This window comes from Ciconia boyciana, chromosome 11, assembly GCF_034638445.1.
Source record: "Ciconia boyciana chromosome 11, ASM3463844v1, whole genome shotgun sequence".
In the NCBI taxonomy this organism is placed as follows: domain Eukaryota; kingdom Metazoa; phylum Chordata; class Aves; order Ciconiiformes; family Ciconiidae; genus Ciconia; species Ciconia boyciana.
In genome coordinates, this window is record NC_132944.1 from 20,657,616 (window position 1) to 20,671,913 (window position 14,298).

Sequence of the window (14,298 nt, forward strand, 5' to 3'; positions counted from 1 at the left end):
TCAGACAGCAGCCACAAAGGCGGCTAGGAGATTTGAGGGGGTGTCGTCAGACATATGTATTTTTTTTAAGCTGCTACAAAAAGAACACGAAACTCCTGGCGTGAGATTGGGTCTGAACATCCTGCACTACTGCAGATTTCTACTGCATGTCACACACACTGGGCAGGAAAATAATTATCTTTCTAACTTTATTTTTTGCCTTTTTTCCACCCCCCCTAACAGGAGACTGCTCAGCCTTTAACAACTGCCTGGAAGAGACTCCTGAAACCTGAAATCCCTGGTCTGTCCAGGCTTCAGCCAGATGACTGCTTTTTTGGGAGTGCTGGCCGTACCCAAGCCAGCGCAGGGACCGGCAGTCACTGGCTCCAGAACTGTGATTCAGAGATCTGGCTGCTGGACATGCTTTAAAACCACTTGAGCATTACTCTTGATGCTCATGATCCTGGGAGGTTTACTTAGGAAGAAGTTATTGTCATTGCCATTAGGAAGAAGATATTAAAATTACATACAGAAGTTCCTTGTTTTCTATGAAGCCTCATGAAAGCTCTTTCCTCTCTTGACTCGTGCTTTCTCGCACAGCTTAGTTTGCCTTTATGTTTCTGAAGGTAGTTTTTCTTCATTTTTCAATGATGGCACCTCTGGGATCATCACAGTGTCACCAGCCATACCCAGGCACAGGGGCTGGCACAGCTGGCCCTTGGCTGTTTGGCTCCCTCCTCCCCAGAGATGGGGTCTGCTCAGGCTCTGTTTCTCAAGGAAGGCTTTGTTATTCCAATTTAGTCAACTTGAGTCAAGGATCAGCCAGGGAAACTCTAATCAAGTGATGGGAAAGGGTGACAGCTATAGGATTAGCTCACAATAAATCATGCAGAGAGGGAAAGAAAGAATCCAGCTGCTTCAAGCAACCTGCCAAATGCCACAGCATCGTCTCTGGGGATCAGAGCAGGACCAGAGCCAACGGCAGCTGGTCTGGACACTCTGTCCCGTTCAGTGGTTCCTCCTAAACCCACACGTGCCCTCGGTGGCCGGAGGCTCTGGTCACCTGGTGTCAGCCTGAGGCAGATGTCAGGAAGGTTTAATAGAAGGATCACAGGCATTTGAGATGGTGGGATGTATTTCAGTGGAGCGACATGCTCAGCTCTCTGCTGTCACAAGGAATGCAGTTGAGATCTTTATAGGAAACAGAAAATTAACAGTATCCGGCAGGAATATGGCCTCTGTGAGCAAATAAAATATCTGTGCATGAGCACCACGCAACCTTCTGTTTTCAAATGGTTAACTCCTCCTACAAACCAAGCTAGAAGCTTTCCAAGAGCAATTTCTCTTCCCCATTATGCCTGTCGCCCTCCTGGCCCCAGCTGGCTGCTTGCATATATAATGCAAGCCTGAACTGCCAGCATTTCCATTCCTCGTCAATAAACTCCTCCTTTCCAGTCTGCTGCTTGACAGGAATTGCAGCAGAAGGGCTTGCGCTGGCAGTGCCAAGGCAGAGATCCCTGCCGGGATGCACAGGGGCTGATTTTCAACTGGCAAGGCTGCAGCAGAGACCCGCCTCTGCCCTGCACGCCCGCACACTGCCGAGGCGTCCGTACCCGGCAGGCTCCCATCGCCGGGGCAGGCTCAGGCAAGCCACAGCTGCAGAAAGCTCTTGGGCTTAGACAGCTGCATGGATCTACCAAGCCAAGAGCCCATCTGCACCAGCCTGCTGCCTTCTGCTCAGCTGCTGAGGCCACGGCGAGCCAGGGTGCCAGGGGATCAGGCTGGACTTGCTCAAAACCTGCCTGCAGTCAGGCCGATACCGTTTGTGCCCTCTGCGTGTAGGCTACCTACACACATACAAGAAAAAAAATTAAGTTTCTCTAATGTCGTATGGCTCAACAACTTGCTTGCTGAATACATTTCAAGCCAGCTTGTCAGCTCCACGCATCTGGAACTGATGAAAGCCCCAACAAGCAGATTTTGGAAAAAATGCACACTCAGCAAACCCTTCCCAATGCACCACCTTGTACACAGCCACTCCCTCCCCAGCTCCGTTTCACGTCTCTTGCCCCTCTGCTCTCGGCGGGGCAGCTGAGGGTCTGCGTCCTGCCGTTCTACGTGACGGCAGGTCGTTAGCCTGTGAGACTCACCGCCACAAGACACAGAGCAAGAGGCTTTACGATGCGTTGAAGAGATGCAGAGGAGGACAGGAGCTAATTACAGCCTGCTGGAGACTAGGGAGAACCATCTCCAGCACATAGCTTCTCATCGCATAGCTCCTTGTGCCTACTTCTGCTGTATTTAGTAGTGGGCATTGCCTGAGGCCACCACAGAGCCCTGTCTCCCCAGCCAGCATATTTAACATCTCCAGTGTCACTGCAGCACTGAGACGCAACAGATCCAGCATCACTGGTAGCAACTTGTCTGAGTGGTTGTTGGATTTATCTCCCTGTTGCTGGTCAAGCCCTGAGAATGGCTGTTAGCAGCCGGTCCTCTGAAGACATCTCTTTCTTTTTTACAGGGCATGAGCAAGATCTAACGGAGGCCTCAGGAAGAAGGGAACCGGGAGCCTTGCATCTACACCCACCCAGCAGCGGCCACTCCCGGGCAATGAAGCAAAACTCCACCAGCGTCAAGTCAGCCTTGTTTCAGTCTCACAGTGCCTGTGTCTGCTGATCCTATTAAGCTAAAGGGAAATCAATCTCTCCGATACTGCCAGGAGTAAACTTGGAAAAGACCCAGCTGTGAATATGCTACCCCTGCACCCTTGCCAAAAGGAACAGCCCGGCTCTGCAGATGTGTGCAGGACTGAACTCGCCGCCTTCCCGTGCCATGGGGAAACATGACCGTGCCGAGACGCTCCCCGCAGCCAGGGGAGGGGGGCAGCCGCACGCTTGCAGGGCATCACATAAGAACGGGGATGGGGAATTGCTGAGGAGCTTCTGACCTCCAATTAGTTTGTGCTCATTTCCCAGGTCCCTGCCTTGAAGAAAGCTCTCTGGAACAGGGGAGCCAGCCCCAGAGACACCCACGCCCGGCGACTCCAAACAAACGTCACCTTTAAACCTCGTGTCAACATTACCCACCTTCCTGCAAGGTCAGTGAAGCAACATCTGGCCAGAGAGCAGGTTTGGATCAAGTTTCACGTTAGCAGTGAGGCTGCGAATCCACAGGGAGAGCGGCGTTCCTGGGGACACCATTCTGAGGGTCGGCTCAAACCCGCTGCCGCTGCTCCCTCCCCGGAAGGGCTGGGAGAGGAGCCAGGAGATGGAGGGCTATTAAACAAGTGGCATTTAAGAAGAGAAGAATAAGCTGTGAGCACTGTCGTGACAAGAGGCCAGGACTCGTGGCCTCAGTGTCCCTCCATACCACAGGTGACAAGGTGACGGGAAAGGACCCACGGGCCACGACATGCCCTTTGCACTGCCGTGAAGGTCCAAAACATTCAATGGCACATCTCCATGCACACGTACCGTGGGTAGGGTTGCCAGCACCTGCCTGCCCATCTGCTGTGCCCAGGCTAGAGGCTTGCTGATCTGCCACCTGAGCCGCTGCAGAGACAGTGCCACCTTCAGAAGAGACCTTCTGGGGAGAAAGCAGCTTCAAGTCCAGCTAGATAATGCTCTGAGGAAGTCTATGAAAATTAAGTCCCATTATGAAAAAGCTGGGTCTCACCAGCATCGGGTGCTTCTTCAGCACAGCAGGTCTCAGCACCTGTGCTCAGCCACGGTTTGTTGACGTGGCCACGTAACAGACTCATCCCAGCATGACACCAGACTCGGATCCGGGGCAGCGTGGTTTGCAGCATCTCCCAGCTGCGGAAACAGCTTCACAATGTGACACACCACCACGAGGGTTCGGTGACGGCGATCAGGCAGAGCAGCACCCCTGGGAACACTGAATGCATTTGTCTTTCATCCCTCCAGTGCATCAGGGAGGATCATTGGTAAGGCGGAGGGAAAGCAGGACGTGCTAATAGAGAGGGAGGTAAACAGGCTTGAAGGAGCCGGGCTGGGCTGTCCACGGGGCTGGGAACGGCTGGTGCTCGGAGAGCCCAGCTGTAGGTGCAGGAAGCTCTTGCCGCTGCGCAGGTAAGAACCGGAGACTGCACAGGGTGGTGTATGCAACTGGGACAGCAAAAGTAGGCAGACACTGAATCCACGTGCACTCGCACCCTCAAAACCAGGTCCCTGACCATTTTTAATACCAAACGGTGATTTTCTTCTCAGCATAGAACTGCCAAAGAATGTGGGTTATGCGGCCAGGCTTTCCTGCATGGGTAGATGGTGATGAGCCACCTTGGCTGCAGATGTAGCTGCCGAACCCAAGGGTGACAGAGCGGCTGCCATACTAACCAGCAGGGAGAAAAACTGCTTTCTTCTCCCAGGAAAGACCAGCTCCCAGCTCTTCCCAGCCAAATTCCCATCAGTCTGCCTGCCCATAAATTTACAACTGTTTTATCTAATCAAAACCCATCCAAATATTAAGAGTTCAGGGGCACTATGGGGAAAACGGGAGCAGCCAAGCCAGCCAGCCTGTTCCTCTGCCAGGCTGCAGGAATTCCCCACTGGCTGGCTCAAGGCTGGACACCTCCGTGTCCTAAAGCTAAACCTGCTCAGTGCCATCCCAGCAAGCTAAAGGGAATGGATTTGCACAAGTTGAACAGATTTTGAATTCCGTCTCCAAGGCAAGGAAGATCTGGTCTATCTAGAAACAAAATTCAGGCTTCTGCAGATCTTTGCCTCTGAGCCTTCAAAAGGTGGGAGCTGGAACAGGTTACAAGGCAGGGATCTTCAGAAAGCATATTCACCGCAGCCACCCCAATAAGGGCTGCTGCAAAGGGCCTGGGAAAAATGAAACCTGCTCAATAGCATTCAGAAGCAATGTTGGGGAGAGCTTGGCTTCCCTCACACTAACCTGCCCACCAGCAAGCCAGCATAAAGATGTCCCCACATCCACGGGTCCTGCCAGGCTGGGTGGGTCAGCAGGACAGCACCAGCTTCAAGACAGATCTCCGATGGCATGGCTGGGGTCCAGCTCCCACGCAGTGCCCTTGCACAACCGTTCACAAACTTTTCATACCGAAAGGCCATTTTTTAGGCAGCTGCCCAGGGTGAGCCACAGCAATGCCTGGGGCTGACGCCGAGATGTATGGGCCAACTGCAAGGGAGCGTGCGTGCAAAGGGCAGCGTGGAGTGTTTGCTTTTTGCAATCGCTGTCCTGTCTGCGGGGCTCAGACTGTGGGTCCAACAACATCCCTTGAAAGCACACTTCAGGGGCAATACTGTACTCTGTCAGATTCAGCGCAGCAAGGGGGTAACAGAAATCTGGGGGCTGTTAAACGGTGGGGTGGCAGTCGAGGATATTAGCCGCTGCAGGTTCATCTGGCTACGAGGGCTCCTTGGCTTGCATGGCCCATGCAGAGGGAAGCAGGCACGGGTGGCTGCTGAAACCAACCGTGCTGCCTCCTGCAAAGTCTGTAGATGTCCCAGTGCCTGGCTGGTGCCGCTGCAGCCCCATTTGCTGACCAGCCAGCACACCGCATCTCCTGACAGCACGAGGCTTGCGGTGCGGTTGGCACTGGGGAATTTTGGGCATCGCTTCTGCACAGGACCCGAGTCGCACAGGGCCACTTCTCACACCGTGTCCTTTGGCTCCCCTCCCCTTCCCTGTTCTCATGCACGCTGCGCGCTCCCTCGGAGCATCACGCTCTCCTTCCAACACAATAAACGAAGCATTGGCTTTGCTCCCTGGCTCGTTAAAACTTATAAGAGAAACAAATCAAACCACACATCCTGGTGCTACCTCCTATACTGTGTGATCTCCTGTGAAGGACATGCAGAAAGAGGAGTTCAGCTGAGCAGTGGCCAGCCAGCTCCTGGGGACACAGAGCAACTCTTTCTTCCCACCTTTGCCCATGTAGGACTTTGACTTGGACTGAGATTTTAGCTTCCCAATGGAAGACAGAGGCAATTGGGAAATGGAGAACTGAGCGAGTCCAGGCGGCAGAGGAGACATTTGGGGGTTCAACCCTATTTATCAGAGCTCTACAACTGATTTTACTGGATAATTTACTGGAATTACATGGGGTGCAAACCAGCAGAGCAAAAACTGGGCTGGTCAGAATAAACCTCGACAGCCAGCAATGAAGCAAGGATCCCGGCACCTGGAGATGAGCATCAGGGAAGGGGGACATCTGCACAGGGCAGCAGTATGCACAGGGTGCATTTAGCAATACCTCCCACGATCCTGCTGGAAGGGTTGTACTGCCAAGGAGGCAATTGAGTTTGAAGAAGGGAAAAATTAAAAGATTCATGTGAAACAGTGGAGAAATCACAGAGGGCTTGCAGTTGAATATAGGCCTGTCCCAAAGCTGCAGATCCAGACAGGAGACAGAGACAGGGTGTCCTGGTTTACAGCAGTGCAAGCTCTGCAGATGCAGGTACATGTATGGAAGAGAGCTGACTGGTCCGAACTGGACAGCAGGGGCTGGGAATACAGGGTTCAACTCTCCACTGACACCAGGCCTTCCCTTCACTCATGAATGATTTTACTGGGGGAGAAAAAATACCCCCAGCTCTTAGGGTAGCTCCATTTGTCTCTGTTCTCAGCATCAGTGCAAGCCATGCAGCGAAGGCAGGACCTAGGCATGGCGATGTTCACCCCAGGCTTTCCAGGCCATCGGAGCTACTTGGTGGATGTTCCCTCCCCCTCAGACCACTAATAGTCTTCAACTGCCTTTTAACAAGGAAAGTTTTGGGCATTTGCCCAGCTGTGTCTCAAAGCCTCAATGTGAAACATCCCCCCCTTGGCCCCACAGAGGTATTTGGGGAGTTAAGCTCTTCTTTGGGTACTCAGCTCTGGGGGGGAGTAATGGGAGTTAAGCACCTAATGCCTTTGTAGTTTCTTGGCTTCTGATAGCAAGTCCTGGGAAAGACAGCTGTGTTTGCACTGGGATTAAGATGGAGGGATTGTCATGCACTCCAGTCAGATGCTTGCAGGAAGCAAGGACCAAGAAAGAAAATCTAGCACGTAATAAATCCCAGCACCCCCAGGAGTGCCTTGGCCACTGCATGAGCGCTCGTCTCCCAGCCTCAGACCTGACTGATGACCGCCAGAAAGTCCTTCCTGCACCAGCACAAGCAAAGGTCCTACTGCTCCCCCAAGATGTTTCTGTGGAGTCTTTTTTGCAGGATAAATAGGAGTGTTGGGGTTTTGGGAGTGGGGACAAAGCAGAAAGCCCAGGTGCAACATTCTGCCAGAGAGAAACAGCGGGGCTGGGATGCCAGAGGGATGCAGGGCCAGCAAAGGCTGGATCCACCTGGCAGAGCCACCGAGACGCATATCTCCTGCAGCCGAGACACATATCTCCTGCAGGCACAGTTAACTCCCGGTGTGCTAAGCCCCTTCCTTCCCCCTCCCAAACCTCTTGCAAGTATCAGAGACTCTCAGGAAACCGTAGAAGCCAAGAAGGACTAGAGAAAGCATTCCTCATGAAAAGCCTGGCCCTCGGGAGCAGATGGGCTTCATTACTCCCCTGCTCTCAGCATTGGACCGGGCAGATTTTTCTACCACGACAGGTCACGGCTACAGCATTTCATGTCTTCTTCAAACATGGCAGATCTGAGGGCTTTCCAGCCCGTGTTGCCCAATGCCTCGGCTGACAAACATCATTGTACTTTGAGCACCGGCTCCCCGAAGGGCAGTGGCTGCATCCTGGGCGTCACAGCACCGTGACCGGGAATCTGAGGCAGACAAACTGCCCCACGACAAAAGCAAACAAACAAAACAAAACAGAAAAACCAACACCATCTCAGAGGGCGTCTTAGATTTCACATGCCTGCCCGCGCCTGCAGTGTTAGCCAGGGCAAAGGCAGCGTAGCCCTCACGATCTGGAAGGCTGAGGACATGTGTCAGCCAGCTGCAAACATGACCCAGTCTCCGAAAGCCTTCGCTGGCCGAACCGCGCTCACGTCCCAAGGCAGTGTCTGAATTTCAGCCTGAAAATACCTTTAAACAATGGGGAGGAACTGAGGTCTAAAATAGGCTCTTTCCTGTTCTGAAAAAAAAAATCCCTGGTTTGTAAAGATTTGATAATATCCAAATGTGTAAGTCGCTCCATTCAGGCGAGGTCTAGGTGCATTTGTAAGTTCAGGGACTAGTGCTCTGTGGGACCTCAGTCAAATCACTTATAACCTCTATAATCTCTATAACTCTATAATTTCTCTAATAATTTGTCCTCCCCTGAAGGGACAAATCTTTAGGTACAAAGTTGGAGCTGACTGACAGTTTGCGAGAGCAACCACTGACTTCGGATGCATAGCTCAGAAAACTTGAAAGGCCAGATTTGCAAAGATCAGTAGCAAGAGCTTCTCCAGGACCTGCTGGTGCTGAGAGATGCTGGGCTGGGCAACAGAAACCATCCCAAAGCTGGCAGAGAGTGGTGGCAATGGGTATCTTCCGTACGCACCTTGGCACATCAGCGGGCTGCTAACCACACCAGAATGATGAGGCACCGTTTCCTGCCTGTGATATGTGCTACACGCCAGTGGTGTGGCTTCTGGCATTGCTGTTCATCCTCCTGTAACAGCCCAGTCCTCCTCTCTCGGGCTGGTGAAGTGGTACCTCCACTCTGGGAGGAGCTGGAGGAGGCTTTGCTCTACCAGTGCCCAGAGGAGATCCAACTGGTTGATGCAGGAGCAGATAAGGATGGAGAGAGGGACCTTGCTGCTTCCCTGCTCGCAAACCTTTCTGGAGCGGTATCACAACCTTGGCGCTACTATGATCCTGGTTCTGCTCTCTCTCGTTGTGACAGAGTCAGATCAAAGGCTGAGTACGTCTAACCCGTAAATCCCCATGGAAATCCAACAACTCATGCTGATAGCAGGTTGTGAAAGAACATGGGGAAGGAAATCCAACAACTCATGCTGCTAGCAGGTTGTGAAAGAACATGGGGAGGGCAGAAGCCAGTGCTGCTAAAAAGACGTAAGAAGTAACAGCTGGATGCTGCAGTCGGACAGAATCGCAGCAGAAATAAAGCAGCATTTTGAGATCAAGGCTTTTTCCTTCTTTATTATTGGAGAAGGTGATTCAGTGCTGTAACTAACTGGAAACAACAGCAAGCGGAGCTCTCCCCGTCCCGCTGGCTGCCTCTGTGCAAGGTCTGCCTTTGTCCCCCCCAGTCACCTCCAGCATGCACAAGTCCCTGGACTGGGCACAGGAAGGATGGGGCAAGAACAGAATAGCCCAGCTCTTACGCAAGGGTCTCTTGGGATCAGACTAAATGGTCTCACCCTCCCTCCTTGCCTCAGGCTCCCAAAGGTGCCTCTTCCTCCAAACACTTCCGAGATTGCAAGGGGATTTTTTCTCAAATAACGCTGGTCAGAGATAGAAGCCTCGAGAGGAAGAAGGTTATGTAAAACGCTTCATATCGCACCCAATCGCCTCTCATTAGGAAATATGTTCTTTTGGGATGGAGGAGCTGCTTATTAACTGCTTAGGAGACTGCAAGTTCATGCACACAACCCTCTGGCCCCTCACGAGCAGCCTGAAAACTGCTCTCTGGATGTCAGTACATTTTGCCTACTCATGGTTTCCCCCGAAGACCTACCATTGGGGTGGCCCCACAGCACTTTTAATTAAGGTCTGCAGAAACCACAGGCGCAGATGCACGCAGGGCTTGACCACCTGCCACTCGCCTCCCTCTGCCTCCTTCAGATGTTCTCCCTTCTCTCTGCCCCACATCTGTACTAGCATAGTCATCCCCAGCTCCCCACTGTTGCTAAAATCAGAGTGGCTCCCCTGAGAAGGGCAGTGACCGAAGCTTTGATGTAGACAAGGATCAGCAGCCCCTAGCATTTACCGCTGTGCCAGTCTAGACACGCTACGACCAGAGTTAGATGAAACAACGGTCTGAGAGCCTCGCTGCTTATTCCCACCTTCTCTATGCAGAAAATGTACGGTGTGCAGAAGTCAGCATAGCCACCGCTAACGATGTGCCATCCCTGGAGGAGACAGCAGAGGAAGATCAACTCAGAAGATGGATGACAATCACGCCAGGCGGGATCTCCTGGATGGCTGTGGGTTGACACCAGTACAACCAAGTCCCCCTGATGGACCACGTCACTCCCGGCACCAAGCTGAGATCACGTGAGGTTTGCCCAGGAGCTGAGCATACCTACCCACATCACCAGTCCAGATGCAGGAGGACCTGGAGATGCTGAAAGACGAGTGCTCCAGCCAAACCCCGTAACTACCCACTATGGCAGTCTTTGTAAACTCCACCTGAGAGTGTGCTCGGCACCACTTTTACCTTCCTGCGATGCAGATATGCTGGCCCTGGCCACGTGTCTGTGAGCCTGGAGTGAGATAGCTGAAGGCCACCAGGACAGACAGGTCATCGCTGACTCGGAAGTGAGCAGGGGACAGTCTGTGGGTGCCGCTGCACCCCACGGCCCGGGGAGAACAAGGACTACAGCCCCCCATGACCGCTCACCGGTACAGCCAGGGGCAAGGAAAGCCAAGGTAAAACAACCGGGGATATGAAGTCAGCGCATGCTCAAGCACACAAACCCACATGTGGATGCTCTTCCCGGGGAGCACCGAGACTTGTCTCACCTCTCCTGAGCGCCAGTGAGGTTGGCAAACACACCCGAGCCCGTTTCTGCCTCCAGGAGGTACAACGGGGGATTCTGCCCCTGACTTCTGCGCAAACAAATTCAGCCCAGCACCAAAATAACCAACTCAGCGGCATTTAGGAGCAGAGTTATTTCAGCACACGCTGGTGTGTGGGTGTTCCTAGGGCAGAACAAGAAAGCCTTATTTCAGCACAGCCATGGAGTTCAGTGCAAAGCGCTCCAGCGCACAACTGCCCGGATGGAGTTAAAAGTGGGAAATGCGAACGGAGGCGTTAACTCCTGCTCCCCGAGCCCTTAGCACTCTCAAACTTAAAGGTTTCTGGTTATATCATCTTTCTTCCCATGTTGTATTCCTTGTCCTGGTCACAGGATGGTTCGATCTCTATGTGCTGTTAGCAAGGATTAATTCAGCACGTTGCACGTAAAGGACTGTGGGTGGCCCAGGAAAGGCGACCTGCTGAATCCTGCTAAAGACGGAGAAAAGGATCTGACTGCTCCCAGGGGAAACTCATAGCACCGCTGCTTTTTCTAGCATTTTTCTTCATTATTATATAGAAACCAAGTGACACCAGACAACTAGAACTCCAAATAACCTCAAGGCAACCATCACTTTAAATATGACATTTTTGTCTGCAAATTGTTTATCTATTATTGTAACTCGTAACTTCAAAAATTCAAGTAATTGGCCTCTCTTTGCTTTCCTTTGGGATAAAAACCAAGAAGAAGCAATTTTTAGCTTGCTTCTTTTCTGTATATGGTAATGAACTTTCCCCTGCTAGTGTGAGTTTTTCACTGAACTAAAGAGGAAAGGAAAAACTGTAAACTGAAAAATAATAAGGGAAAGAAATGGTACAAAAATGAAGGCTGGACCCAGGGAGACAACTTTGTGGCTAGAAAGCAACCAGATTTTAGAGAACATGAATATCACTTTAATTTGCCTCTTTTGTGAACCTTAAGGGGCAAATCTGCAGAGGGTGTTCCCCACCCTCCCAAACGGGCTTCCGCTGAGTGACGAACACCACTGGTTTCCTCCAGGTCAGGATCCCGACCCCAGACCTATCACCATCTACAGCACCTTTCAAAAACCATACTTGCCCCATACCAAGGCAACAGGTCTGCAGCCTATTAAGGGTGTTGCATTTCCCAAAGCCTCAGGTAGCCAGTGCCTCTCAAGGGAGCGTTCCAGATTCTGAAATCCCCCAAACCCTTCACGAGATGCCATCACCATTACTGTCACCTTGTTCGCTCTGACCTGATGGGAACTCTGCGTGAAACTGTGCTGAGATCATGCAAGGGATTAAAGTCAAGTGAGCACAGAAAGTTCTGCTGATTCGGACATGCAGAAGTCTCCTTCTGAAAACCAGAGTCCTGAAAAGAGCCACATTTTCCAGTCAAATGCTAGAAAGCGAATCCAATATAAAATGCAATCGTCTCTCTGTTAGGAGCCCTGGAGATTAGAGCCGATTCAGTATTGGACTTTTTACTGAACAGTCCCAATACTAAAATAAGATGCATATATCGTTTCTTTAAAAAAAAAGTTACTAAGCAATAAATACTGATTGCGGTCTTCTGGGATTACTGCATTCATCTGATAAACTTCACATGCTCTTCTAGAAATAACAAATGCTTGCCGAAACCTAACTCCTCTTCAATCTTATTCAGCCAACAAGTTAAGCCTTTTTTTTATTTTTAGGAAAAAACACATTAAAGTGATGGAGCAGCCCCTATAAAAGGAAAATCACATTTCATTTAGTCCACACTGATAAAATTCCACTAACGTTTCAGGCAAACCAGTCTTCTGAATTTTAAGATGTAACTTTAAAGGCCCCATTGATTGATTGCTGCTGTAATCAGAAAACATTAGTACATTGTTAAAACTACAGGAATTACCCAATAACCTCTCTTAGGGAAGAGGAGCTAATTTCCCCAGAAGAGCAGCAAGCAGGCAGGGAAATAAATAACCCCTCCAGTACAAAACTGTTTATATTTTAGTTCTGTTATTACTGAATTGTTTCCCAATGTAGAAGATATTTCTAAGAGCACACACTAAAGAAGTCCCTTGAGCAATTCAACCAGATTCTCCAGGACCCTTAGCGACCGTGGGTGTGAAACAGGCACTTGTGGAACAGAGCAGCTCCTCTACCTGCCCGAACCCCAGCACAGCCCCGGCGGGACTGCACGAAGCTGTGCACAATTATTTCATGCCCTGCTTTCACTGAGCGCAGGGCCGGTCACCCAAAAGAAACTTGCTTTAAAAATGAAACATGAATTTCATTGCAAAACAGCAGCGCTGCGACGTTAAGCCGGTCACACGCTGCAAGCAAACACGACAGCGAAGTTCAGTGCTTCCAGCCGAGCAACGTGCAACCTCCGGGCGAGTTCACCGCCTGACCCGAACCTACACTCCCCCGCGGATCGGCCCCTCTGGACCAGACACCGGCGCGATTTCGGGTGCCGGCAAGGGGCTGACGGCCGCGCCCGGCGCCCCGACCCGCTCCCCGCCCCTGCCACCGTCCCACGGGCCGGCCGGGCCCGCCGGGGTCCCGCCGGGGTCCCGCCGGGGTCCCGCCGAGCCCGCAGGCAGCCCGCCGCCCAGGCGCGGGGCCGGGGGACCCACCTGGGCTGAGGCTGCTCTGGAAGTAGAAGACCACCAGCAGGAACGAGCCGAGGCCGGCGGCCAGCGCCAGCCGCGGCGCCCGGCTCCGCCGCATCCTCCGCCGCGGCTCGGCGGCGCCGCGCCCCGCGGCCAGGGCCCGCCGAGCGCCCGCCGGCCCCGCGCCGCCCCGGGCGCCGCTCCGCTCCGCGCCGCTCCACTCCGCGCCGCGCCCCGCCCCGCTCCGCGGCCGCGGCCGGGGCCGCCTCGCCTCGCCCCGCCGCCGGCAGGAAGTGACAGCGGAGCGGCTCAGCCGCGGGAAGGGGAACTGGGCCCCCCGGGTGCCCCGCAGCGCCGGGGCTGGCGCTCGGCGGCCGGCGGCCGCGGCGCGGCTCGCCCCATCCAGCCCCGCCGAGCGGCGGCGGCAGCGGAGGGGGAGCGGCGGCGGGGCCGGGGGGGTTTCCTCGCCCGGTGCTGCCTCCGCTCCCTGCCGGCGCTCGGGAGTAGGCGCGCCCCCCCCTGCTCCCGTGATGGCCCTAAAACTCCTCGCAGGGGCAGAGAAAGTTACTGATGTGCTGGCAGGGCTCGGAGTTCCCTGACGGCTTTTCTCGGCACGGTCGGCACTCCGTAAGCATCACGAAGTTTCGTGGCTTTTTTTTTTTTTTTTTGCTCACCCCCTGGCCCTGCAGACTTAAACTGAAAGCGGTAATGCTTCTGACTAATTTTAACTCAAGCAATGAAGTTATATGGAAGGAGGACATAATTTTCTACTGATCTCCGCATGTTTTTGGGAAGCGAGAATGCAAAGCTCTCTTACCACGTCCTCTCACCTCCGGGCTCTGTAATTGCAGGCAAAACAAGCTCTGAGCTTCGGTTGCCCCAGTTTTGAAATAGCAGTAATGCTGTTGACCCACCTCTGTAAAACACTCAAGATCTACTCAAAGGCCACCTGACAAATTAGAAACTCGGGCTGAGAACTGGATTCCCACTGACAACAGGCAATCACTGCTTCCCTCTTCGTCCCCCAAACACTTAGCTTTAAGAAAAACAGGACAGCTCAAGGAGGAGCCACTGCGAATGACAAAGAAA

General features: G+C 52.8%; 1 protein-coding gene across 1 annotated transcript in view; it reads right to left on the bottom strand.

Moving 5' to 3' along the window:
• Positions 1 to 13,378, bottom strand: part of CHST13 (carbohydrate sulfotransferase 13) — a 33,737-nt gene extending 20,359 nt beyond the window's left edge. The window contains exon 1 of the mRNA XM_072875846.1: positions 13,234 to 13,378. Within this exon, the coding sequence (XP_072731947.1) occupies positions 13,234 to 13,327 (94 nt within the window). The 5' untranslated portion in view covers positions 13,328 to 13,378. The remainder of the gene's footprint in view (positions 1 to 13,233) is intronic.
• Between the last annotated feature and the right edge of the window lie 920 nt (positions 13,379 to 14,298).